This window comes from Corvus kubaryi, unplaced genomic scaffold, assembly GCF_017639235.1.
Source record: "Corvus kubaryi isolate FWS band 111438036 unplaced genomic scaffold, C.kubaryi_AGA036_p1.0 71, whole genome shotgun sequence".
Taxonomy (NCBI): Eukaryota; Metazoa; Chordata; class Aves; order Passeriformes; family Corvidae; genus Corvus; species Corvus kubaryi.
Window position 1 is genome coordinate 4997463 of NW_024582059.1, and position 27815 is coordinate 5025277.

The window sequence follows — 27815 nt, forward strand, 5'->3', positions numbered from 1 at the left end:
AGAAGGCCCATATTCATTGTTTCACTGATGGTTAGTGTTTGCCTGCTTACTGTTAAAGGGTTACACCAGAATTAACTGGATGTTGCTGTTTCTCTACTTAGGCAAAAGGCTTGTCAGTATTTGCTGTGACTATGCAAAATCTGTTTCATGGGAGATGACTGTATCAAAGTGGACTGGTTCTTGAAAAATGTAATGACCTGGACACAAAGATGGTAGGTAGCAGATTTTTAAAATTATTATTATTATTCATAACACATTTGATGGGTAAGTTTTTAAAAATAAGAATGGTTAGGCTAACCTTAAAAAAAAAAAGAAAGAAAGAAAGAAAGAAAAAAGGTTTATTTTTAAGGAAAGAAACCACAAACATAAAGGTAAAAATCACTGACAAGACTAAAAATTATGCAAGTGACAAAACTGAAGCTGACATTTTTTCTGTCTTTAAACTCTCCTTCGTTTTTCCCCCCCACCCTTTGTCACTCGGTCTCCTGTTAATTCCATTCCTTAGATACATGCACTGCTCTTTGAAATTACTGTATTGAAATAATGAAAGTAGTTCTTCTATGTTCTGATTCTTATGTATTACGTGAAAAAGCTACAAAGCAAATACTAGCCTTAGTATCCAATTCCTTTACTGCTAAGGGTTTCAATCGACATCCCGAACGGCTTTCTCCCTTTATCCCGTCTCTGAGTTCGGCATTCCAGACTTCTAGTGGCCTCTAGTGGTTCTCTGAAATTTGCCCACATCTCGAATTTTCTTCGTGTGAAAACAGCGGTGTAGCAGACAGGAACCTTCACCCTCATCCTGCCAAAGCACAGCCCAAGTTTGAACGAGCACAGTGTTGTCCAGCTGCTCTTAATCTTTGTTACTAATTAAGTACAAAGGCTGTGTGCACTGTTGGACTGAGGTGTAAATCTTGAGGGTTGATAGAACTTTGTTAAAGAGAGAAATGCCAAAATAATGCACTGGATGCTCACAAAGAGGACAAAACTTGGGTCTTATTGTCCTTACAAGTGCCTAAAACCCCAATCAAGATAGACAACAACCTTGCTTTTTTTTTTCTTTGTGTACGGTAGAATGCAGATGGTTGGTCTGTTTGTTCTTTTCTTTCTTAAGCTATAAATATTCTAAAATACAAGGTGACTATTCTGTATTTACTGTATGCAAGGACACTTCTCATTGCTTGAATCCCTCCCATTCCAGACAGTATGTGCTAATGGTAGCAAGCTCTCACCTACTCCAATGATCAGGGGTAACAGAAAGGAAGGCAGGGCTCAACGTGAAGGGAGATTAAACTGGATGATGGGAAGGCGGGCAGTGCTGGGATCTTAATCAAGAGTTTGGGAAACGGGAGAGAAAATAAAGCCTATATACCACCCCGGCATGGGCTGTACTTTTGTTTTGACGACTCTTTGCCAAATCTCCTCTACGGCCTTGGGTAATCTCTGGCATTTCGCAGTTGGCTCCCTAGACCATTTGAATGAAATTTTGCATGTTTGTGTGGTAGGTGGCATCCTGCTGGTGCTCTCCTGCGAGATGCGGCGGCAGGTATCGCAGGAGCAGGGCCCGGAAGCGCTCTTCATTGTCTAAACTGGTCATGCTTGAACCTAAGGAGGATTCATTTATTTTATTGTTTTTAACATCACGGTGTGTTACTTTTCAGGCAGAAAATGGCGGGGTTTTTCAATGGCTTAAGCGGCTCCGGCAAGGCAGGGGCTGCGCAGCCGCTTCCGCTGCCGACTCGCAGCGGACCCGCCTCCCCAGGGCGGCCCCGGCCCGGCCCCTCAAGTCGGCGCAGGCGGGGAAGCGCCGCGGCACCGGCGCTGCCGCTTCCCACCCCCTTTCTGCCTTTTCCCCCGCCGGCCGCGCTCGGGCCTGGATCGCCACGCTAAGGCCGCCGCGGGGTGAGGAGAGCGGGCGGCGGCGGGGCCGGGGCCGCGGAGGGGGCGGGGCACGGCGAGCCCGGGGTGGCCCGGCCGGGCGGGTGGCGGTGCCCAGCGGCGCGGGAGCGCCCCGGGAGCCGCGGCGGCGAGTGGGGGCTGCAGCCGCCAGGCTCTGCTTGGGACCCGGGTCGGGCTGGTTTCGAGGCAGCCCTGGGCTCTGTCGGGGTTCCCCGCTGCAGATCCGAGGTGTTAGCCTGGCTCGCATTAGCCTGGTTGGGCAGTAACTGGGTTTGAGCTCTCTCTCTCTCTCCCTCCACCGACTGTACAGGGGAGCATCGACTGGGATTAGCCGCTGGAAGCCCTGGGTAGGTGGGATGAGTCCAGGCCTCTGTGCCATCTCAGCGTGCTGAACAGCGAGTAGTTAATACTGCTTCAGTCTGCGCTGACTTGGAGGTAAGAACACTGTGAAGCCAGCACACTGCTACAGCTCCTGTGCCTTTGCTGCTCTTCAGAGCATCTTAGCCCTTCTTGGTAACATGTGGCTTCTTGGTTTGTCCCTGGGTTATGTCATGCAAGCAGCTGAGGCTTTAAAAATTAAGAACATTACTTGAATAGTTAAGTACAAGGCTGACATTAAAACCGCTAGTGTTGGCTTTTAAAAGGAAAGAGGCAAGTGTATAAATGCTGAGCCTCTGGTAAGAACTAGGACATAACGTTAGAATGACTTTTTTACATGCATTTCTTTGAAACAGATTCAATACTGGTTGACCTAAAATGAGAAATAACTTGGATGCAGGAATACTTTAACCAAGTTTGTCCTACAGTTGCTTGACAATAGTGTCATTAAATCCTCCTTGTGGAAGGAGGTATTTTGCTCTACCTGATGGGTGCACTGGCAGCATCTCAGTGCTGTAACTATGACTGCAGGAGGAGAAGGGGGAATTAAAAAATATATTGGAAGAGCCACTGTCAAATGAGTCTGTGTGAAACAGGTGGCAAAGGTTATTGCCAGCTGATTACACATCCTAGTTGTTTACAAAAGACTGTTTGGGAGGGCATAGAGATTGAGATGGATTGAGATGGCTGTCAGCAGCCACAGCAGTGGAAGCTGAGCACTTTTATCCAGGGGTGGATCACCTTCCTCATCTTCGTACCACGATCCGTTTATGTTGTGTAGTCCCAGAGTGCCAGTGCTGTCTGGGGAGGAGCAGAACAGCTCTGGACTGTTATGAGATGATGCTGGCTTGCTTTGAGGGGGATTTCCAATCTTGTGCCTTAGGCAGTGGTTGAAATGAAGGCCTTTAAGCAGGGACTGGAGCCTGTGACTGTAAGATGTGGTGTGTTGCACTCTGGCTTGAGATCTGGGTCTAGTAGAATGGTCATTGCCTGTCTTCAGCCCTTGTGGTGTCAGGGGCACAGGAGCTGCGCTGAAGTGGCTGGTGGTGTGTAGAGTTTGATGGAGCTGCCCCATGCTGACTGCCTTGAGTGTTAGCTGAAGTGTCTGAGTTAGTATCCACACTGTGGAAGAGCTTTGTGGATGTGATTTGTGGCCTGCGTCCAGTAGTAACTCTGTCCCTTGCCGTGCTATTTCAGCGCTATCTAAGAACCAAAAGGACAAATTTTGGGTCAGAATGTTGCAGTCTCCATGTTGTGACAGACAACATGCAGGTGCCATCCCTCAGAAATGCTAAGATGTTTGCCAAAGTCACCTGAACAGTGAATAGGAGTTATGGTTTGGGCAGGTTTGAAAGCTGTTTTAGGATATATCTGTGCTCTCCAATAAAAAAGTCCTTAGTATGGCTGGGCCCTTACTTTTCAATCTTTTAGGAGAGAGGGTTGTCAGCTATTTGTAGTTTCCAAGGCAGTTTGTAGAAAGCTGAAATAAGGTATGTGACCCAGAACATCAGTTCCTATCACTACTACAAAAGTACACACAGGGTCTATTTTGGTCATCCTGTGTTGGGTGGCAGTCACCTGCCAGGTTCAGGAAGCACCAGTTCCCAGTGTGCATAAGTAAGAAACAAGACCCATGGGGCAGCTTGTTCCTAATCCTGGTGCTTAGTTATCACCAACTTAACAATGAAAACATCCTTGTTAAGGGCTGAAGGCCTCAATAGTACAAATTATGTTTTTTCTTACAATCCTATCAAACTGTCTAACTGCATGTCTTAGTTAAATGCTGCATTAATCCAGATCTTTGGGTGTTGGTTTCTTCAGTTAGCTAAAACAGTAACTTGTTTCCTAAGGATTTTCAATTAACATCAAAATAATGCACCATAAATGCCTATTTCTAGCCATTCAAGGATCTTCTATCTTATTTTCAAAAAACCCCACTGATCAGGTAGATGCAAGTTGATCAGCTTGGAGCTATTAATAGAAAATGAAGTTGCCCTTTTAGTAAATCTAACTGTAGCAAATACAAGAAGTAAGTCTTGCATTTCCTCAGTAGGGAAATAAACATCTGTTTGTATTTTGGAAGCATTTATTGAAGATTTGGGGATGCTTGTCTTCTGGCTGGTATGTGTTTTCATTACCCTGGTGCTGTGGCGTTCCACAGGCTTCTTTTCAGTTCCTTTAATGAAGAGCTGAGTGGGGTGGGGAGGGGGTGCCAGCTGTGAAATTGCATCCGACTTAACCAGCTCATTTCTTTTTGTAACCCTTTTAGTGTAAACAAATCACATTGAATCATGGCAGCAGACTCTATGGAAATTGATGATGCTTTGTATAGGTAAGATTGTCTGATTTTTAAGAGTTGCTCCTGACTTTCCAGGAACATATTTACCTGCAGTAATGTCATAATTTCATTCATCCCTCAGCCTTTGCTTTGCTTCTTGGTCCTCATCGTCAATAGCTCTGTTACCCTCCAGACTTCAGTGTGTTGGATTTTGAGGGGTTTTTGTAGATTTCAAAAAAAAAAAAAAAGATTTCTTGGCATGGCAATAGTTCAGAGGGTGTCTGCTAAGACTAAAGGTATCCCTGTAAAAGTGTGGTGGGATGAAAAGCTTCTTTGTATATCAAAAAATAATTTAGAAAATGCTGGTATGCAGAACAAATAAAGCTTCTTTTTAAATCAGTGCGATACTTCAGGTGTTGTGTCACTTTACTTTTTGGCAGTAAACTGATGGAAGTCATTCTTTTCCTTGGTGAAAAAGGTGGTGTTCAGAATGGTGTAAGTTTAGTTGTATAGTTGGAAGTTAGGACTCTTCCAGATTTCAGGATCTGACTACAAAAGCTGTGTCACCCTATGGTTTGAAGATTTCTGATAACAAAGAAATTCTTTTGCATGCTTGTGTCTTCAATAGTTAATTGCAAAAACTGGTTCATCCTGAAGAAGTTTTGCACTGATTTAAAATTATAAATTATTTATCTTCTCTAAAACCTGGCACTGACAAGGTCTGTACTAAATGCATTTCACTATATGGATTGTGCGTGCAAATTTTGTTTGACTGATAAACATTTGAACTTTTTAAAAATTTTTTAATGACTGGGAATTCTTGACTTGCTTTAATATGCTCTTGACTTTGTTTGTATCTTGTTTTGATCTGAATTTATCTTTGCTGTAGTCGCCAGAGGTATGTTCTTGGAGACACAGCAATGCAGAAGATGGCTCAGTCCCATGTCTTCCTGAGTGGTATAGGTGGCCTTGGTGTGGAGATTGGTAAGTTAGGCGACATTTGTTTAAGGAGGCACAAGTGTGTATAAACATACTGTCCCAGAATACTTGCAAGCCTTAAATTTAAATACAATAAGCATGTCTAAACTACCTGAGTGAATTTATGTGTACATGATTCTTACGACTAACATTGCAGGTGCAGAAAAGATCCTGGACTTAACTTCTCATTTTACTAGAAAAACATTTCAAATTTTACTGTAAAATGTGCTTCTATGGGCCAGATTGCTTTACCCAAATCTTGTGTCCTGGGTGAAGGTTTAGGGTAGGTAATCCAAGTTAGTCCTTTAGGCATCAGTATCAATGAACGTAATATAGGAACAGCTATAGTCCAGATTATTCCCATGTAGGAAATGGGAGGGTGTGTAGGAGAACAGAACTATTTGGTGAAAATGCATAACTGCCCTGATACAAGAGACTCCTTAACAATTCCCCTTACTCTTTATGAGCAAGACTTGTTTTGGCTGGTTTGTGCCTGGGGTATTACTCCTTCAGTTGGCTCTAGTGGTTCTCTGCACCAGATGCCAGAACACAGTCATGGGGTTTTGCAGTTTATTATCATTAGCATCTCTGTAATCACAATTGTGGGATGAACAGCTGACAAGTGACAAATGTAGAGAGCCTTTTTAACCTTGCTTATGTTATTTTGCTTTCAGGAGTGCCGTAGAATGCTTGAGCCAAATGTAAAAGAGAAAAAATGCTTTAGCTGTGAGGTTCTTAACAATGAAATACTGTTATTGTCCACCTGATTAACTATCCAGTTACAGATTTGCAAGTAACCTGCAAGAGTCCCTCTCTCTGTTATTGCTTTGTTTTGTTTTTTCAGCCAAAAACATCATTCTGGCTGGGGTAAAGGTATGTAAAAGAAGTTCTGTTGTTGGGTATTCTTGGGTGAGCATGAGAAAAAGGCACAACACTACTAGCTAATTAATCTAAAGTTTCTGAATCTGTTTTTCAGTAGAAGGGTTGCAAAATGTTTGAGAACCTAGGGGTGAAAACTTTCAAAAATCTGGATGTTCTAGTGGTACAGTCAGAATTTCACATTAATGTCCACTCCACTCTGAAATAGCTCATAAAATATTTTATCCAGCTGCTGATTAGATACTGAAGCCTTTTGTACATAGTGACTTCTCCTAAATGGAGTGGTCCAAACTCAAAAGCCAAACTATTCAAAATACCTTATCCTATTTTGTCATCCATTAGAATCCTTTTGTGTAGATGTTAGAATGGTTGAGCGTTTTAATCCAACAACTGCTTTTGTGCTGCCAGGGTTAATTTTATTAGCAAGAAGCCTTTTAAAACTCTTCTTTCCAATAGAAAAAAATCAAATGAGTCCATTAGTTTTCAGATCACAATTGCCCCTGTATCACAGTCTGGCAAAAATCATCCTTGATATTTAAATGCTGTCTGTTATCACTGCAGACTGGGAGGAAAATGCTTAATGAAGTGCGTGTTGTAGATGTGTTTTCGTCTCTCAAACAGTAAGAGTTCTCTTGGGGAATATGTTGGAAGAGCTTATATATGCTGCAACGAAATCTGCTGTAGTGTTAGTCCTCCAGCATTTTGTGGGGGGCTTAATCCATGCTTTTGGGTGCTGTGACCATGTACATTTCTTCCAGCAAATGCTTTTTGACAAACTTTCTTAGGCTCTTACAGTTCATGACACCAAGCACTGCACGAAATGGGATTTGGGGATCAACTTCTTCATCCATGAAGATGATGTTACCAGTCAAAGGAACAGGTTAGTGAAGTCTTTGGAGTGGGCGAGGACTGAGCTTGACAGTTTCCTGAGCATCAAGAATAGCAGTTTGTTGTCCAAGAGCTGGCAGTACATCTCAAATACCTATTAAACACTTTGTCTGGAGTTGCTGACTTTGAGTACAGTGCCCAGGTGGATATTAGAGGAAGTCTAGACTGGGACTGAGGCTCTGAGTCACAAGCGTCACTGCTTGTAATGCAAATTTAATAGTGGGGGCCAGCGTGCATTTCTTCCTTGGGCTTTCTCAGCCACCTCTACAAGACTGGACAACAGCCATGACAGCAGACCATCCGTGGGTCCTGTACTATACTGGACACAGCAGTTTTCCTCAGACCTGCTAGGAATTGAAGTGTGAATAAATGAGTTGGTGATTGTTGCCAGGAGACATTGTGAGGGACTCTTGTAGGGCATGTGTAGTAAAAAATTCTATATTGAAAATACAATTTTGTAGACACATAAAAAATTGAAAATTGCTGTTCTTTCAGGGCTGAGGCCACACTTCATCGTATTGCAGAACTCAATCCATATGTCCATGTAGCAGCATCAACTGTGCCACTAGATGAAACCACAGATCTGTCTTTCCTAAAGCACTACCAGGTATGTCACTCTTAAAGCAGTTGTATGTGTATTTTGTTCAGAGCAAACAGCTTGGATTTTTTAATGTAAGTAAATACAATGAAGAACTTTAAAGTACATTTTGAGATGATGTAAAGAAAACAGTTGGTCTTCTGTTTGGACTGATGAAGTGTTGTGCTTGTTTTTTTCAAGACTGAAACAGTGGTCTTGTGTTCCCACCACTTTCTTAGTACATTTACTATGGAATTTGCTATGACAATAAATAGCTAAGTGGGGTTGCTATACAAATTTTTTTCTTTGAAGGCGAAACTGTGACCTTTCTTTGCAGCTACATAGCACAGATGTTCTACATATATTCAGTGTGCTGTATTCCAGGCAGCAGAAGCTCAGGCTATATAATTCGATCATTCATGTATGTATGTAATGAAATGTAAATGCCTCTATGATGGAGTGAGGGCACTTGCAGTTGTTCAGTCAGCTGTCTCCTGCCTGTGTGTGTGGCTCAGCCTGAGTGGGAGCCTTTACTGTGTGGCTTACATGCAAGCACACCCAAGTTTCTGAATGTCCCAGCTCCAACAGGCCGTGTGTAGCTGAATGAGATGCAGTGCATGTGCCTTGGAACCCAGTACCATCCTAGACATCAAAAGAATGCATGCAGAAATTCTGTGTCTGCAGTTTTATGAGCACAAATACTGGAAGCCTATGCAGACTTCTTGGTGTGCACTGATGAGTGTCATTTGTGTTTGTTTGCTAGCTTTAATCCTAAAATTCAAAATCTACATTTTTGCTGATATTATCCATAATTGTTTTGGTAAATATTCTAACTGGGTTTTGAGTTTCAAAGCTACAGTTAAAAAAAAAAGCAACCAAAAACTGAGAATTTGCTGTTCCTGCTCTTACTCATCTTGTTTCCAGAACCTATGGAGTGGTAACCAGTCTGCTTTAACGAGAACTTCCACAAGACTGCTTTCTCTTAGGTGTGGAGGATAGGAGTCAGGACACCTAAGTAACTTACTCTTATGTCATAGGTCAGCAAGCATGTATTTCTAAATTTGGCCAAACCGGAACATCTTAGTACTAGTTTTTCCGTAGCCTGAAGATATTGATTGCTTTTAGTGTCTTAGAAGTATTTCTGTTCTTGTTCACAGTGTGTCATATTGACTGAAGTAAGTCTGTTGCTGCAGAAGAAGATTAATGACTTCTGTCATGCTCAGCAGCCACCTATTAAGGTAATAGAAAAAATGAAACACATGCATAATCTGTACAGTGAGCATTCCGGACCTTCAGGGTGTTCTTTGCAAAAATGGAGAAAGCTGGTTCTGAGGTATATAATTCTATGCAGATGGCATGTTGATGGAGTAGCAGGAGTTTTGGGAATACAGTGTTGCTAGTGGTATTATCTGGATATCAGCATGGGTAACCACAGCTTGGTCCTTGATTAAAAAACAATCGTGTTAAAGAGTTTTCACTGTTAACTGAAAATGGTTCTGAAAGAATGTGCTGAGACCGAAGGACGTGCTGAGGCTGAATGTAAGAGACCACATGTAGAAATGGCAGTATTTCACTCTGTATTGCTGTTACTCCTGTGTTGTGTATGGGCTCAGAAATGCTCATACAGGTTCAAGGTCTTTCATCAATGCTGTGCTATGTAGTCAGTGGCCTGAGTACACGACAGGTTTCCGCTGTAGAATTAAACCTGCTGGCCTTCAGTGAGGTCCAGTGTGAGGCATTATTTCTTTGGCTTGTGCTGTTCTAGGGATACTCATGATTTTTGCTTTCTCTTGTAGTTCATCAGCGCAGATGTGTATGGAGTATGTTCACGTTTGTTTTGTGACTTTGGTGATGAATTTGAAGTGCTGGATACAACAGGAGAGGAGCCAAAGGAGATCTTCATTTCAAATATAACACAAGTAAGGGATAAAAGTCATTGTGTTGCTTTTACTGTTTTTAAAAGTACTCATTATTGGCTCTTTGAAAAGGAGAGTGCCAAAGTGCTTCACTTAGCAGCCTGCTAAGCAATTTAAAATTGGCAGTACAGGAGATGCAAAGTTACTTTGGTTACTTTGTTCTTATTGATACCTCCTGGTTGTTACTTACTATGTACACAAGTACTGATTTTTTTTTAATTGGAGGGGGAGAGAGAAAGAAATGAAGAGATGTAGAAAGAAATTGGCATAACTTTGGTGTGGGAATAGGGTAAGTCTTCTAAGGAACCATGAAAAATAGGCATGAAAAGAGCCCTTTTTATGAGGAACTGCAGCACTTAGAGGCGGACTACTGGAACAATCAAGGGGATTGAGGACTTATTTTGAAAAGAAATTTAAAGGTTTGTTTTAACCAGGTGAAGCAGAGGCAATGAGAAGAGGATATTATTGCTAGTATTTCCAGTGCAGAGTGTTAGGATGTCCATTTAATCTTGTGTTACTGTTTTATAAAGGGAAATTACTTTAGGTCCTTTTTTGAGTTCTGGAAGTACAGACAGTAAGCTCACTTATCCAGCAGCAAGTCTTTTGTCCTATCTCCAGTCTAGATATAAAAATAACCGATCTAGGAGGGGTTGTACAGCAAGTTGGGTTTGGTCTGGATTAAAGTTTATGATATGATGATTTGGGTAGCCTGTTCTTTGGTGCCTTTAAAGGGAATGGATGACTTGATTGTTCTCATTGATTACATGAGGAGTACATAGCTGAGTTTCATGGCTTGTGCTGATTACCTGCCAAGTCAAGAAATGAATATATATTTGTATATATGTCCTGTGTTTCATAATCTGATACTTGAGTTTAGTTGTTCCTTGCTTCCACTCTGAAGTGTAAAACTGATGAGAATAAAAACTCAATGCCATCAAGTGGCTGTTCTTGTCCTGTAGACAGGGTCAAGGTGGCACTGTGGCCCTAAATCGGAGCAGATTTTTCTCCAATCAACTCCTTGGCTGTTGTTCATTGTCACAGTGAATGTAGTCCACTGTAATTAAGTTCTGTGCTACTTAACTGAAATCTTTCTAATACTGGGGACTTGGGAAGGGATGGCAGGAGACTTTATAGGCCAGGCTTGCTTGCAAACCCACCATGTTACAGCCTGAGGTGCAGCGCAAGGTCTTGATGAGCTGTGTTCAGACTGCAGCGAGGTCTCTGTGTGCATAGCAGGTTGGCGCAAATCCCATAATAGGATGAGATGTTGTCTGAGATTCCTGTAAGTGTAAGCTTGTCTGTGACCTGCTGAAGCTGTGTCTTGCCTGTATGCTGATGTCCAGCTTTGTAAGCCTTCCTAACTTTCAATAATGAGTTTGGATGTAATTTTTAAGGGTATCAGACAGAAAGGAAGCATGGAGTGATAAGGACCATTCACACAACTTTATTTTTTAATGCCTCTGAAAATTTCTTTGCACATAGAGACTATTTTTAGTTTGGAAAAAGGAAATAAATCTGCTACTATTTAAGAAATAACAATGGATTTGACTGCTGAGAGCTAACAAATGCACTTTGCTAACATACTGAGAACTGGAAACAGTGAAAATTAGTAAGTTTGTGTTGTAGAAACTCTGTTAAATTGAAAATAGTAGGACTGAAAAAGTTGTTATAGGTAACTCTCTTGCTCTGACAGAAATGAGATGTTAAAAGTATTAGAGACGGCAGTTTCAGTAGACAAAAAGCTATGTGCCTACAATAAAATGTAACCCCTTTGCACAAGACACTTTCCTCCTTGCTGACTGCCATTTTTTATTTCAGTCAAATCCTGGTATTGTCACTTGCCTTGAAAATCATCCACACAGGCTTGAAACAGGACAGTTCTTAACCTTTCGGGAAGTTAACGGAATGTCATGCTTGAATGGATCCACACACCAAATAACAGGTAAGCTGCTGCTGACTCATGTGCAAGGTGCTTCTTTTCTGCCCTGATTTAGCTAGTGCAGTGTTAGTTACTGTAGCCAGAGGAGCACTGGGTTAGGCAGACCTGCAGTGAGCATGCACAAAAAAATTGCTTTTTGGTGCAAAGGTCTTCCTAGTGTTGTCTTGATGCTGTTTCTGTTTAGTAAAGTCTTGCTGAACTCCTCTTGCTGCTTAAGGAGCCAATGGAATTGCTCGGCTCAACACATGGAATCTAGTTGGCAGCCTCTGAGCTGACCATCATTCGTCTGCTGATGAAACTGGTTTGGTTTTTGGAGAGTCCCATAATGCCTGTGCTTCTGTCACGGTTTTGGATGCCACTTGGTGTGTCACTGTTTGCCTTGTAGCTTTTTTGGGTGGCAATTTAAGTGTACAGGGATGCATTAACAACGTTCTGTTTCTAAGCATGCTTTTGAAATTATTTTCATGATTTATGTCTACCTTGTTTTGTTCTGCTTCATGCATGACTCAAGGCATTCTACTTGGTTCCTTTTGGATGCTGGGCAATATCCCAGTTTCCAGATCTGAATGCCTGTTTGAAGCAGAAGAGAGAGCAAGCGGGTGATGGTTGTTTGTTTTTATTTTGGGTTTTCTATTTTGTGGTCTGAGGCAAAAACCAGTACTCTTGAAACATGTGCTTGAATCTGTTTGCTCTGGTCCCTTTGCATTTTGCTAGAACTGATGCTGTGGTCAGTTCCTTCCTCTTATTCATGGCTTAGCTTTCATTTTAGTTTTCCATGAATTAACAATTTTTGTGACTTTTTGCCTTGCCTGAATAATGTTTCCCATGTATGAGAAGGAAGATGTGACAAAATGCTCCAGCTGTCCTTTTTGATTGCCTGTAGTTCTCATCACAGGGCTAAAATCCTACTCTGAGCAGTTAATACTGGACACTGCTGTGCACAGTCTAAATAAAATTAAGCGTGATTTCATTTTTATTACAGAGCTGTGGTCATCAGAATTCTTGTTCAATCAGCTTCCACTTAAAAAAGCTCATTTCATAACAGATCATGTGAAACTAATACTTTGTCCCTCTGTCAGTTTCTGGGTTAATCCTGTTAGGAGGATCAGCTGTGCTTATGCTTTCAAAACAAGGTTGCCCACTGCAAAATTGCAGCACAAAAAGCACTGGCAAACCCCCACTTTGTTGTATACAGAATTGTAGCATCCAGTGACACTTTGAATTAATCTTTCACCGTTGATTCTCTTCTCTTTTCAGTGGTGTCACCTTATTCCTTCAGCATTGGTGATACATCAGAGATGGAGCCTTACTTGCACGGGGGCATAGCTGTGCAAGTGAAGATGCCCAAGCTGTGTTACTTTGTAAGTGTGTGCTTGACAGAGCTGGGTTCTCTGGAATTAATGGTCTGAGCACTGGAAGCAGAGTTCAGCACATACGTGTTCCCTAGAATTATAGAGTGAACTGTGTTGGAAGGGACCCACAAGGATCATGGACTCCAGCTCCTGACTCTGCCCAGGACAGCCCCAAAAATCACACCTGTTTAAAGATGAGTCTTGCCACTAGGAAGTGAAACATCTCTGACCATTTTTGACAGACAGAATTTGCAGTAGATAATTATTTTCAGCATCTATTGTGGTATGAGTAATGAAGAGAGCAATGGCAGTGCTAGTCAGAAAGAATATTTGTTTCTTAATCTCTACAGGAAGAGTTTTGTTTTGTCAGGTAGCAGTGGCTGTTGTGTTCTTAAATAGTGTGTTGTTGTCATGAATTCTGTTTTTCCAGGAACGGCTGGAGAAGCAGATAACAAATCCATTATGCCTTGTTGCAGATTTTAGCAAGCCTGAGGTAATTAGTATGTGGGGATTTGGGCATAAGTGTTCTAATATTAAAAATACATGGATTGTAATCTGTAGCTTTATGTTTAGAATAATATAATTTCTACTTTTTGCCCTTAGTGCTGGGCTTTGTTATGGATGTTTGGCAAAATGCAAGACATTATAATGTCCAGTTAAAAGAAGATTACCACATTTTCCCATTTCAACACTAAAGTCTTTTGGGGACTCTTCAGTTGGATTTACCTGAAGTGGGTGCTGAATGTGTGTAAAGGGCATTGTATTTTTTAAAAACATTAATATAAGGTATTTCAAATTCACTTTTTAATGTTATTTTAAAACTTTTTTTGAGCATTGTACTTAAGAGACAAATGAAAAGATAACAGAAGAGTTCAAATAGTTGTTTTTGTTTACTTCATGTCTCTCTAGTTTGTAACTGATCAGCAGCAATTGTTGTCGTAACAGGCACCTTTGCAGATCCACGTTGCCATGCTTGCCTTGAACCACTTCCAGGAGAACTTTGGTCGCGGACCGAACATTGGGTAAAGCAGTAGTTTTGTGTTTGCCAAGCCTTGAATCAGACAGATCTCTCCTTTTCCTGTAGTTGCTGGCTGTGCAGCATGGTACCTTCCCTGTCTGGTACCTGATAGACCACTTAGAAATGGAAAGTTGTAAAATGTTACCTGATGTATGTCTGGGTGTGTAACCAGGCTTTCTCAATACAGCAGTGATACTTTCTGGGCCCAGGTAGACAGCAAATACTTCTGGAGGAAGGCCTTCTCTGTTCTAGTTTTTTCACAGTGTGGGATTGGTATGGAAAAGTTGTTTCTGTGATCCTGAATTATCTTGTAGTTCATGGATTTTAAAAATAATTATTGGAATGATTTGGTTTTAATTTTCAGTGTTTTTCATTCAGCTGTAGTTCTTGATGTGTGTAATTGCATGTGTGAGTTAAATGAGACAAAATTACTTAAAAAGTATTAAGTCTTAAGACTATACTTGCACATGGGCTTTTCCACTGAGACTCCTGTTCTTGAGCTAACCCTAACATTTAGAAGTACATCTTGAATGCTCACAGTTAGGGATAATGTGAGTTTCCAAATTTCCTACTGTATCCATTGCTTTTTTCTTCCATTGACTTGTGTTTCTAGAAGAACTCTGGAATGTTTAAGTCATCATTATTGTTTCTACCCTGGTGTCTAGATGCCTTCAAGATGCGGAGGAAATGCTGAAAATAGCTGTGTCTATAAGTGAAACACTGGAAAACAAAGTGAGTAAGGAATCATTGTCACAGTGAGTCACTTCCTTATGTGCTCATTTACTTGCCTAAAGGTCATGCTTTAGTTGCTTGTCTTTGTTCTGGTCTTTGAATCCATCTTTAGATGTATCAGCTGCCTTTGTGAAGGCCATGTGAGGAAACAGAATGGGGTTTCAGCATGGGTTCAACTGAGTGTTGACCTGACATGAAGGCTGAATCCTGTGGCTGTGTGAATCCAGTTTTTAGACAAATGCATGTTAACAAATACAGGGTATATGGCGGATCTGTTTTGGCTGAAAACTTTTTTGCTAGTTGGAGTGAAATAATTTGTCTGTCTTTTACTGAAGAATAATAATCTGTGAAACTGTCAAGCATTGGCTTGTTCACTGAGGGGATAAACCTGTTACTGGGTCTTACTTTTCAGCCTCAGGTGAATGGAGATGTGGTGAAATGGCTGTCTAGGACTGCTCAGGGATTTCTGCCTCCTCTGGCTGCAGCAGTGGGTGGTGTTGCTAGCCAGGAAGTCCTGAAAGCAGTAACAGGAAAATTTTCTCCATTGCAGCAGTGGGTAAGGCTGTCTTGGTTTTTGGATGGTTATTTTGACATGTTATGAATGGATAGCTGTGTGTAAATGCTGTATGATCAGAGTAAACAGAACAACTTCTATAACATGGAACAAAAAAATCCCCCACCAGATTAGAGACTATATTTAGAAAAAATAGTGGTTGGTTTTATGTGTACAATAAAAGTACAGCCAGTTTTAGTTAAAATTTTTGTATTTGGGGTTCAGACAGCACATTGTTTTTTCACACAAGCAAAGAGAGCATTGGCTTGTCACTGCATGGCTGCAAAGGTGTGATACAGTCCAGATGCCAGCTTAAACTACTGTACCTAAGAGCAGTGCTTTCAGACTCCCAGGATGAATGTCAGAGTAAAGTTAGATTAAAAAATTTCACAATCTTCACTTACCTCTGGTTACCTCTGGAGGTGTAACATGCCTGTCAGAAGTCAAAAGCTTGCAGCTCACCTGTTTGAGTGAGTGTTTTTTCCCCTTTGTGTCCAAGTGCTTTTTCCTGTCTGCTAAAATCGTGAACTGTTGGGTACCAGGTGCTGTGTATCCACTGACAGTAAAAACTCAGTGCTTCTAAATTTCTAGACTCTGTTATTCATACAAAATAGTCAGGTTTTTTAATTAAAATAACACAAATGTTTTTCACAGGTTTTCATTGGACTTTCTTTTTTTTATTTTTCTTTTACAGCTATATATAGATGTGTTAGACATTGTAACACCTCTAGAGAAGGTGGGCTCTGAGGAATTTCTCCCACGGTAAATATAGCTACAGTCTGCTGGCTTATGTACTGTTCACATCTGAGTCTCAAGCAGGCACAGATGTCTTTTAAAATTAATTCAGTGCTGTTTGCTGGAGGAACAGGTTTGGGGTTAAGAATGTGTGTCTTATTTCAGCATGGGATGAACAGGAATTACAGACTCTGACTTTCTTAGTTCATGTCAAAGTGCAGTTTGGCATCAATGGTACTACTGTGATAAATGGCAACTTGAAGTCTCCTGGTTTTGTGTTCTGTGCCTGCATAGGGGAGATAGATATGATGCCTTGAGGGCTTGTATTGGAGACTCTCTGTGCCAGAAGCTCCATGATTTGAATGTTTTCTTGGTGAGTATGACTGACACTGTTACAGTGTTTGCAAATGCTTTGTTGGTACAGCTAATGTCCACTGTCCTCAAAATACATGAGGGCAGCTCTGATATGTGCCACTGCAGAATAAATGGTCCAGAATTGCAGTGGGACTTGTCTTTGTGGTTTGCACTTATATTTCTGATTCTGCGAACATAATGTTCTTTAGGTTGGCTGTGGAGCGATAGGCTGTGAAATGCTAAAAAACTTTGCACTTCTTGGTGTTGGTACTGGGCAAGACAAAGGATTGGTAAGTCACCTGTTAACCTCACTTCTCAATAAAAGTAATGTGACAGGGAATAATAAAATAATTTAGACTACTAAAAAATGTTGAGTTTAAGTCGTATTTCAGGTTGATCTCTGTGCAGAGGGTACAGTGGCCTTGGCATGGAAGTGTGTTTAGTTTGAAGAATACACTTGTAGCAGTCTTGCTGTATTTTGATTTTAAAACAAAATTTAGTCAGTCATTATAAGCAGAGCTTTGGCCACAGTGGATGCCAATAGCAGTGTTTTTGTTTTGACAACTGTCTATAGAGGTTTCATCAAAATCATTGCGCAGTGTTACACTTAAATTGTAACTTCAGCTGTTGCTTTTGCCCCTTCTGACTTAGGTTACAGTTACAGATCCAGACTTGATAGAGAAATCTAACCTGAACAGGCAGTTTCTTTTTCGACCTCATCACATACAGGTAGGCTTTCTTATTCAGTGAAGTTTCTGGACTATTGTGTTCCCCTGTCCTGTGTCCCCACAGAGAGCTGAACTTGTGAGTGTCTGTACTTCTGTCCAGAAAAGACTTAAAGGCTGTAATGAAACCTAGGGGGTTTTTAAAACAATGTTTAGAACTGCAACGGCATCCAACTTATCACTAGTATCAGTTGAGTAAAATTGGCTTGTCTAATCTTAATTTGTACTGGTGTTTTTGACTAATGAAATCTCTTAAATTTGACAACTGGATGAGTACTGTATTGCATAAGAGCCCGCCGTGGGTTAATATGCCAGAAATGCTCTGCTATGCCATTGAAATTTGGGGAAAATAAAACAGCAAAAAACGGACAGTGCTGGCAGAAGTGTTCTAAATAGAGCTCAGTAGTGCTACTGCTGATGGCACTTGACCAAAGCTGCTGTCTTCTGACTTAATTGTTTTCACTAAGCTGGTAAATAGTTTTGAAAAAGCCCAGCATGTACATTCACTAAATGCATGACACAGAAGCTGTTAATTCCTTAGAAGCAGAGAGAACATCCCTGTACTTGCAAACACAGCACAAAATAAAAAAGATGGCTTAGATCTTGACAGCAATGTGGAAAAAGGTTTCCCCTGCCCAAAACCCAGCAGTTGAATTTTCTGCCTCCTGTTTGTGTAGCAAATCTGGGAACAGATTGCACTTTGGATGGATAGGTAAATGGAAGGTGAACCCTGCAAGCTTTTAGAAGCCACAGGCTTGAGTGCTGATCCCTAGATAATTGTAGAATGGCTAGAAGTGTTGGGTAGGTCAAGAACTCTATTTCAGTTTAGCTTCTGAAATTGGCTTCGTGTACTGAAGCCACTGAAATTACTTCGTACTGAAATTACCTTGCGGTAATGTGATTATTCACAGGTGCTTGATGTCTGTGCTCTATAGACACAGTCAGAGTTGCTAATGGGTTTATCCTCAGACAGTCATGAACTGCTCCCTTCTTTTGAAGAAATTCTTACGAGAGGCAGCACACAGCATCAATTTCAGTTACTTGATAAACCATTTAAGCACTTCCACCGCATGGTCTCTGAAACACTAAATAAAACTGAAAATAAAACTAGGAAACTAGATAATGAAATATTTATCAGTGAGGGAGGTACATGATTAAAAAATGTTGTTTATTGTGTTTTGCATACTAATGTTTCTGTCAGTGAATTTTGTCTGATCAGTAAATGAAGTCGATGTTTCTGTGTCCAATGTGTTCTTTATCTGCATATTGTTGATCTCTGTATTTCTACTTTCAGAAACCTAAGAGCTACACTGCAGCAGAAGCAACTGTGAACATCAATCCTTACATAAAGATTGACTCAGATATTAATAAAGTTTGTCCAGCCACTGAGAACACTTACAGCGATGAATTCTATACCAAGCAAGACGTGATTGTGACTGCTTTGGACAATGTTGAAGCCAGGAGATACATTGATAGGTAGGGGGTGGAAGGGAAACAAGGGGAACTGTTAACTTCTGATGAGGCTGAGAATATTCTGGCAGTCTTAAGGTTGAATTATTAAAGCATAAAAATACATATTTAAATTTAAAAGTAGAGATATTTACTTTTAAAAATAATTTCTAATGCTCATAATTCACACAGGCTGAGGTTTATGGTATTGTGATCTAGCTTGAATAGTTCTTACTTAATCTCTTTTTTTCCTGAGTTTGGTATAAGCTTTCCACTGTTCTGAAAGTGCCTAGGGACAATTCTGGTTGCACTCCAGTAATGTCTGCAAGGCAAGAATGTAGAGATTGCTCTGTATTCTGATAGTCTGTGTCTTTCCATGTCAGTCGTTGTGTAGCAAACCTGCGTCCTCTTATAGACTCTGGAACTATGGGAACAAAAGGACACACAGAAGTTATTGTGCCCCATCTGACAGAGTCCTACAATAGTCATGTAAGTATTTCAAGACCATCGCTCACCTTCTGTAGCTTATCACATAATGCCCTCTAATTCTTTGATCATTTTTATGTGTCTTTCTAAAATAAGTGGCCTATTTGAGCTGCTGAAGAACAGTACTGTTAGGAAATAATGACTTCCTTGGTTTCTGAAGAAAAGCTCACAGGAAATAAAATTTGAGCAGTGCTTTACAAGCATACATAACAGTTCTGTTCAAATGGGAAAGGGGAAAAATGAACCTTCAGGCTCTATTCCTGATAGACACTATCTGCAGTATCCCTCTGTTTAAGTTCTTCTGGAGAAATTCACTGGTTGAGAACACCATGAAATGGTGCCACGTGGACACGGAGACAGTATTTTGAGCATCCTAATTGTCCTGCTAGGATCCATTAGGAAGTCTTTCTGGCCTTGAGTGACAGGGCATGTTTCATGTTGAAAGTGTACATGAATGCCAGCTGCACGTCTTGGAAAAGCTGGTTGGCAGTTTCATCTGTTGTTTATGTTTCACAGTTCAGTTTTGCTTTCCAGTGTTGAATGTAGACTGTTCCTCATAAAGAGGAAGTGAAAATGTTAGTGTTCATAAAACAGATTTCTAAGCATAAAAAGTCACTTTGTATTTTAGAACAGCAGAGTTTTTAACTTATGTAGTGTACAAGTTCTTGGTGCTATTATTAGCAGTTAACCTGGATAAGCCTGCATTCCCATGCAACCCTCCTTATTTACAGCGGGATCCACCGGAGGAAGAAATACCTTTTTGCACCTTAAAGTCTTTCCCAGCTGCCATTGAGCATACAATACAGTGGGCAAGAGATAAGGTAATGGATTAACCTTTCTGGCATTCAGCATAACTCCATGTTTGGGAAGGTGGGGATCTGATGTACTTCTTGCGAAATGCCATATTTGTTCTTTTTATTTTACAGTTTGAAAGTTCATTTTCTCACAAGCCTTCATTGTTTAACAAGTTCTGGCAAACCTATCCGTCGGCAGAAGAAGTTTTGCAGGTAAGGGAATGTTGCCAGGGTAGAATAGAGTGTTTAAACTACTGGTTTATGGATTTTGTTTCTATTTAAGGCCAGTGAGATTTGGGTTAGTTTCTGACTTGTTTCAGAAAACCTGAAGACTTACTTGGCCAAGTCATTAGTTCCTCATGTGAACAGTATTTCTGGTGTGTCCCATAATTAAAAGCTTCTCCAGCTCATGGGCTCTGTACATGATGTAGAAATATCAGAAAGACTGAGACACTGCTTGTGTGTGATTAGTGTGTGTCACACTGATGTGTAACTAGCTGGGAAAAATGAAAGTGAGACTGAGTTTGAAGTGAATTTAACTATGTAATAAATTAGATTGAAATTGTTTACTATCTTTTCTTGTGAGTCTATAATGGCCTGTGGTCCAAAGGGCTGGTGGAAGTAAGTGGGAGAAAAACCCCAGTGGAGAGGACCACATAAAGGATAATACTTCATGAAGTGAACCTCTGTTTCCTCTTGCCTATGGATTACTAAAAACATATTTACTGTTTGACTGAATTAGAAGGAATCTTGTCTGTTTTAACATTTTCATGTTTCTTTATCTAGAGAATAAAATCAGGAGAGAGCTTGGAAGGCTGTTTTCATGTTATTAAAACTCTGAGTAGAAGACCCCGAAGTTGGACTCAATGTGTAGAACTAGCAAGAGTAAAATTTGAAAAGTATTTTAGCCATAAGGTAGGTAAGACCTGTAAATGAGGTGGCACTAGACTAATGAGGATTTTAGAAAACTTGGTGGCCCTAATAACAAGGTGTCCAAGTCTGCACTCACTTCCATCTCTTCAAAAATAACGAACTATATTTGAAACTTAAAAATGCTGCATCCCCTTCTACTTCTAGGTCCGGTTTATTAACTTACTCTTAGTACTCTGTTCAGTAGTCTCCATGCAGTTTTCTTGGCATTTTTCTGGTGTTTTCCAAAACAGAGGATTATCAGATGTCCTTTATTCGGCAGTGGGTTTTAGTTTCCCATGTTAAACTCCCGTTACTGAACTCACCTTTGTAACCCTGATTTTCTCAAAGATTTTCTGAAATAAGAGCCAGTCATTCTGACAGTCTGGTCCACAGTGTTGCCTAAAGTATGTGTGTAATTTTGTAGGAAAGATGGGATTGGGATGTTGTGGACTAATAAACATACCTGTGCATACAGAATCCCTGGTGGTAGTTGTCACATTGAGAAAATATTGCATTCCTAGTTGTGAATCCATGTGCAAGAATCCTAAAGTGACAATAAGGTGGGGGAGAGTGCTTTGCTTCTTGGATTAAATGCCTTGCTTGAGCTTTGTACAGATGAGGTGACATTGTCATCTTTGTTTTGTGGCTGAAATGGGCAAGCATTCTGTCTTGTAGTACTTGTCTTTAAGCTGTCCATCTTGACAAAGTTGTCTCATGATTTTCTTAACTCTTTAAATTACTTCAGCTAAGAAAGCTCAATTCAGTGTGGTCTTGTCAATCTATGTGACAAAGTACTGAAGCCTCTCTGGCTTTTCCTCTAGGCTCTTCAGCTCCTTCATTCATTTCCCCTTGATACACGATTAAAAGATGGAAGTAAGTACAAGTGCCCCTTTATGCCTGCTGTAAATTCATGGCATATGTCATGTGTTGCTGTTCCTGGTTCCTTAGGATTTCATCTTAAGTCTGTCTTCCTTCCAGGTTTGTTTTGGCAGTCACCAAAGAGGCCTCCTTTCCCAGTGAAGTTTGAATTTAATGATCCTTTGTAAGTATGGTACTGTCCCAGATGCATTGTATAGCATCCTGTAAAACTGACAGCAGAAAGTGCAAGGCAGTGGCTTTATAGGCCGGGAAGTTGGACTGGAATCAATAGGTGTTAGTGCACAGTCTTATGCTGTGGCAGATTTGGTGAGCTATCAAATAGTTTCACTGCAGATAATTTTACTTTCACTGACATGGGATTGGAGGGTGCTGTCCTGACAACATCTAATGTGAAATGGCTTAGAATGACCCCTTTCATGTCTTACATGGCTACAGAATTACTGAGTTGTTGCTGTCATACCTCCCTGCCCCCATTGTCCACATCGTGAAATGCAGGATGTGCCAAATTAAGTTGACTACCTAGAATGACCTAGTGGAGCAACTCCTTTTCTTGTTCATCACAATTTGGGTCTAATCTAGATGGCTTGGGTATTACAGATAATTTTAAGAATTTATGTGGTTGATGGATTAAAAAGCTTTTATCTGCTGTGTATCTACAATTGCTTTGATAAACTGGATCACCATTTTTAGTTTGAGTGAAAACTGAGGTCATGGCAAATATCAAAGTAATTCTGAGATTAAGCTTTTTATCATGTTGATGTCATTTGAGTGTCTGTAATTGTTTGGTTGACTGCAAAGGTTAAGGAAATACTGTTTTCATTAAATAACTTTTCACTCATCAAAATCTGCTTGATTTTGGGGACAGCTTCTGAGTCACTCAAAAACGTACTATCTATTTTGTACTGTGTGCACTGAAGGATGGAAATCCTGTTTTTCAGTACGTGTGTTCAAGATCTTGAACATGATTGCAAACCTTTGGGCAACTGAAGTAGAAAAAACAACCAACTAAAAATAATTCTGTTTTCTTTAGGCACTACGGTTTCATTGTGAGCGCAGCAAAACTCTTTGCAACAGTGTACTGTGTTCCTTTCACAGAAAAGGTAATCTAGGCTCTAACAGCATTCCCAACACTTAATGTGGTGTTCAGTTTTGGCCTGATGTCCAGCTGCCAGTTCTTTTCAAGAACTGATTAAAGTGATTCTTAAAGTAAACTATCCTTCTGCACTGGCTGTTTAGCAGCTGCTTGCACTTATTTTTCTTTATTTGAATCCCTAACCTGGAGAAGAAATGAGTAGTGTATTGGATATTTTCAGTAAGCACTGACCTTGGGAATTATTATTTTGATGCACCTATTTCCTGTGGAATATAACTACTGAACTGAAAGAAAATCTCTTTACGGCATTTTTAAAAATTAAGTGTCTTAGCTATGCTATGAGGGTTTTATATTTTACTGCTTAGAGCCTCTGCGCTGCTTATCCTTTGTTTTTTCTTGTTTCTTCCTGTAAGTCAGGTTTGCACTTCTGTTCAGTTTTCAAGTGCTAGACACTTCACACTGCTCTGGTTTGCTGTAGTAACTCAGTTGTCACTTGGTGTTTTAATGATGATGTTTGGCTGAAACCTCACTGAATATCTGTGAGATTTTTTTGGGTCTAGTCTTCTTTGAAATACTATTGGATTTACAGTCTTTTTGTGGGGGACCTTTTGAGTTGATGAGAATTTAAATTGTTTTTCTTCAAAACCATAACAGGACTTGTCAGAGGAAACTATTTTGGGGATTATTTCATCTGTGAAGGTACCAGAGTTTAGACCTTCAAACAAAGTAAGTGAGATATTTAATTTAAAGAAAAAAAATATTCCACAAGCAGTGTCCCACATCTCCAACTACTTCTTGCATCAATGCTAATGAGAAATAAACATAAATTAACATGTGTTTTGTAATAAATAATAGTGTGGCATACAGGACTGTTTTAACTTGGTATAGCTATGGTATCTACTATATGCTAAATGGAAAATCGTTTGGAGGGTTACCTTTTTCAAATTACTTGTTTTAGCATTGTTTTCCATGCATGAATGTGATTGTAATTCTGCAAGGTTTTTTTTTACATTTACATGAGTCTGTACTATTTTAATAAAAGTAGTAAAATTTTACTCATAAGCAACTTTAAAGCAATCCAAGACTGGTGTCAATTTTATTTCTTTGTAGTTAATATTAAAGAAGCGTCGTTACCTTTGTGTTTATTTTTGAAGTGTTTGAACTTCAAAACAACTTAAGCATTATTGTGCAGGGGCTAGCATTTTTCATAATTTAAAATTAGGAAATACTCTGAATTTTTTCATATTTTCTTGCCTAGTGTTAATACTTGTCCCATGAATGCTTGCTTTGGGAAGACAAACGGGTGTTTTGACTTGGAATCACAGTTTGGTTGGGGTGGTTTTGTTTGAGTGTTTGTTTTGAGTATTTTTCTGTATTTCTTAGGGAATTTAATGTGCTTCAATTTGTGCCCTGGTGCTGTCACTGGGTACCAGTGAAAAGAGTTTGGCTGTGCTTGCTGTACTTCCCCCCCCATCAGATATTTATACACATTGATAAGATTGCACTGACCCTCCACTCTGAACCATTACAGCTCTCTCAGCTTCTCCTCGTATGAGAGATGCTCCAATCCTTTAATGCTCTTGGAAGCTCTTGGCTGGACATGATCCAGTAAATCCATGTCTCTCTTGAACTGGGGAGGAAAATCTGCAGGGAAGACAGGAAATTTAGTACACTTGACACTTGTGCTGTATGAAGTTCACATATTTTATTACTCAAGCACTGCACACATTTGCAGGTTGTACAGACTGATGAAACTGCAAGAAAACCAGATCATATTCCAGTCAGCAGTGAGGATGAAAGAAATGCTATTTTCCAACTGGAGAAGTCTATACTATCCAATGAAGCTCTGGAAAGTGAGTAGTGCAAACTAGGTTCATAGTTTAGTAATATCCTGCATTTGCATTGCCACTAATAACATTCAGATCTTTGGATGAAGCAGTTCTGGAATTCTGCAAGAAGGAGAGCTGATACCCAAAGCTTTCTGAAGTGCCACATACATACCTATCCGGTTCCTTGACATTACCCTGTGCTTCTGTATTGCTGAGATTCCTGGCAGTTTTAGGGCTCTCTGTTACGCTTGCGTGTAATCACAACACTGATGTCAGTGAGCAGGCAGCAGCAGGGAATTGAACCCTTAAGGAGGGGAAGGGTGCTGGCTGGGTCCCAGATGGACTGCAAGTGATTCGGGTTTGAGAAGGCAGAAAGTCACTACTTAGAGCTCTCAGTCTGAAATGATCCTAAATTGTAAAGACTGTTAAGAGTCTTCCTCAGCATCTTCTAGATGTTAAAATGAGGATGCTTGGATTCCATTTTGTGCCTGGCCACATGAAGAGGTCGTTGGGCAACAACTACAAGCAAGCTTTTTTAGCCCATGAATCCGGGAGAAAGATAAGCTTATCTCTAACTCATCCCATGGAGTGTCAATCCAAAACTCTGACTCCAATGCTACTGAGTCCATAGTGAAATTTTTGCAGATAAACTAAGCTTTAAAAGGGAATTCTCACAGGATGGAGCTTTAGTGAGGTGGGATATATGTGTAACATCCACAGGAATGTTCAAAATCTGTTCTTGGTGGTGCGAAGAAAGTAAAATTACAGTGCTCTGTTGATGTTCATTTCATTATTCACTTTTAGCTAGTGGTATTGAAAGGGCATTTCTGCTTTCAGCAGAGGAAAACGAGTAAGGCACCAAACTCAAACTCCAGGATGTGAAATTTTTAATTTGTTAAGATTCTAGATTTAATTTGTTCCTATAAATTATGTTTAGGACATCTTCAGTTTTCTAATAAAATTTTTGCTCTTTTTTTTTTTAATGAACAGCCGACTTGCAAATGAAGCCCATCTCCTTTGAGAAAGATGACGATAGTAATGGGCACATAGATTTCATAACAGCGGCGTCAAACCTGCGAGCCAAGATGTACAACATCGAACCAGCAGATCGGTTCAAAACAAAGCGCATTGCTGGAAAGATTATTCCTGCCATTGCAACAGCTACTGCTGCAGTATCGGGGCTGGTGAGATTGATTTTTAAAATGCGTATTTCTTTCTCTTACTGTTTCTTGCCTAAAACTGCTGTTGTCTTGGTATTGATTACTGCTACCCTGACCGAGGCTCATTTAAAGAAATGGATTTGTATCCATTGACCTAATAGAAAAGGTCATGCTTGGTTCTAGATGTGGTTGAGGAATACATGTAGTGCAGGTAGCTCAGTGGGGAGCTGCAGTGCCAGCCAGAGATTGAGCTCTGGGTGGGAGCCTCAGGCAAGAGGTTGTGAACTGGTGCTGACCCTTTGCACGACAAAGGGCACGGGGACCTGTGGCCCAGCCAGGTGACTGGACACTCAGAGACACAGCAGGAGCTGAGGACTCAGCTGGAAGACCCTGGACTGTCGAACACACAGACTGTGAGGGTACAAAAGCCCAGGTAGTCCTTTGTTCAGGGCCCCTTCTCCGAGGCACCAGCTTGAGCTGTTATTCCCTTGCTACACCATGATAAATATACTTAAAGAAACCAGAAGTCTGAGGCTCTGCTATGGGAAACCCAGGGTTGAGCCAGCAAGGAAATCTTGTCTGGCTGTGAGAGTGGGATGAGTAGCAAGGCACCCATTGAGAAGCTGCCCACTGTGAATTCAGTCCCAGCAGTGAAAATCTTGGGTGGTGTGAGTATGGCTGCTGGACTGGCTCCTGAATAGTCAAAAAGGGAAGTTTCCTTAACATGGTGAGCCTTTGGTGCTTTTATTTTTGATTTGCTGCACAGAAAGATGGGTTGGAATTCAGCATTTTGGTTTGTTTTCTGCCATTAACACTAACTTCCATCAGAATGCCACTGCCAAGAGTGGAAAGGATGTGTTCTGTAGTAGTTCGCATTCAAGCATCTCAACAGAACTTCATGCTTTGTGGAGGTTTCATGAACCAAACAATTTTGGAAGAGTACCACATTAAGAACAGTATTGAATGTTTTAAAGTATTTCCCTTGGCAGCAACAGAATTTATTTCTATGGCATAGTGGGTTGCATTTCCATGTTATTTACTCTGCTGATTGGATAAAGGCTGATCTCGTTAACAACTTTCTCTGTAGTTGATGGCCTCTTTAACTACACCAGAGTTGATAACACAAAACCTAGTAAGTAAATTCTAATTTACTGCAGGTTGCACTGGAACTCATCAAAGTTGTGGGTGGCTACACAGCTGATGCATACAAGAACTGTTTCCTGAACCTAGCCATTCCCATAATGGTCTTTACAGAAACTGCTGAAGTAAGAAGAACAGAAATCAGGTAGGAAGGACAATGGCAGTATGTGGAAACCTACTCATTGATGCTTAGAACTTGCTGAGCCATTCCAACAAGTGTGAAGCTTGAATAGTTACTAAATCCAGATATCCAGATTAAGACCTTATGTGCTCACATAGCAGAGCTATGATGGAACCACAGCTCATGGCCATATTCCAGTTAAGCATTCTAGATATTCAAGGTTATTTTTTTGTTGTTTAAACTTGGAAGATGTTAAATTACTTCATGCTTGCTATCAAACTCTGCTGTCCACTTACTGTGTACTACTAGAGGTGTAAGTGATCCTTGTAATACTGCCAAGGGTGTCCTGTAATGCATTGCCCAAGAATTTCCTGTTTGGAAAATGTAGCCCATATTCATCTGTCCTAATTTAAAAAATAGTGTATTTAAAGGCTTAGTTTTGTTTTCAGTGGAAGATGTTACTTGTGAGGCTTTAAAAATCTAGAGAAGGTAGATGTGTGGCATTGTCCTTAGGAAACATAAATTGTTCAATACAAGAGCTATTTTTCAGCTGGTCTGAAAACTCAGTAACTTCATTGTCAGATACCATGTTTACTTGGAGGTCTTACTGTGTCTTGTGCTTAGCACGGTCAGAGGGCTGGAGAAATGGCAGCAGAGAGGGAAGAGATTTTTGCTCAAGATTAAATAGCACATCACTAAGAAGACATGGCAGTTCTTCAATATGCTTTTAAAGGAAATGACTGAGTTCACA

The 27815-nt window shown here is 40.5% G+C and overlaps 1 protein-coding gene across 1 annotated transcript in view; it reads left to right on the plus strand.

Annotated features, from left to right (window-relative positions):
* Positions 1–1785: 1785 nt before the first annotated feature.
* The window catches only part of UBA6 (ubiquitin like modifier activating enzyme 6), a 29731-nt gene continuing 3701 nt past the window's right edge, over positions 1786–27815 (plus strand). The window contains exons 1-31 of the mRNA XM_042049500.1: positions 1786–1902; positions 2210–2334; positions 4547–4609; positions 5445–5539; positions 6378–6406; positions 7198–7292; positions 7796–7907; positions 9035–9115; positions 9674–9796; positions 11612–11735; positions 12990–13093; positions 13515–13577; positions 14030–14106; positions 14768–14834; positions 15247–15390; positions 16082–16149; positions 16417–16495; positions 16686–16766; positions 17128–17205; positions 18496–18677; positions 19034–19139; positions 19868–19957; positions 20063–20143; positions 20717–20845; positions 21664–21715; positions 21821–21884; positions 22752–22821; positions 23469–23540; positions 24550–24667; positions 25634–25827; positions 26961–27088. Of these exons, the coding sequence (XP_041905434.1) occupies positions 4569–4609; positions 5445–5539; positions 6378–6406; positions 7198–7292; positions 7796–7907; positions 9035–9115; positions 9674–9796; positions 11612–11735; positions 12990–13093; positions 13515–13577; positions 14030–14106; positions 14768–14834; positions 15247–15390; positions 16082–16149; positions 16417–16495; positions 16686–16766; positions 17128–17205; positions 18496–18677; positions 19034–19139; positions 19868–19957; positions 20063–20143; positions 20717–20845; positions 21664–21715; positions 21821–21884; positions 22752–22821; positions 23469–23540; positions 24550–24667; positions 25634–25827; positions 26961–27088 (2747 nt within the window). The 5' untranslated portion in view covers positions 1786–1902; positions 2210–2334; positions 4547–4568. The remainder of the gene's footprint in view (positions 1903–2209; positions 2335–4546; positions 4610–5444; positions 5540–6377; positions 6407–7197; positions 7293–7795; positions 7908–9034; positions 9116–9673; positions 9797–11611; positions 11736–12989; positions 13094–13514; positions 13578–14029; positions 14107–14767; positions 14835–15246; positions 15391–16081; positions 16150–16416; positions 16496–16685; positions 16767–17127; positions 17206–18495; positions 18678–19033; positions 19140–19867; positions 19958–20062; positions 20144–20716; positions 20846–21663; positions 21716–21820; positions 21885–22751; positions 22822–23468; positions 23541–24549; positions 24668–25633; positions 25828–26960; positions 27089–27815) is intronic.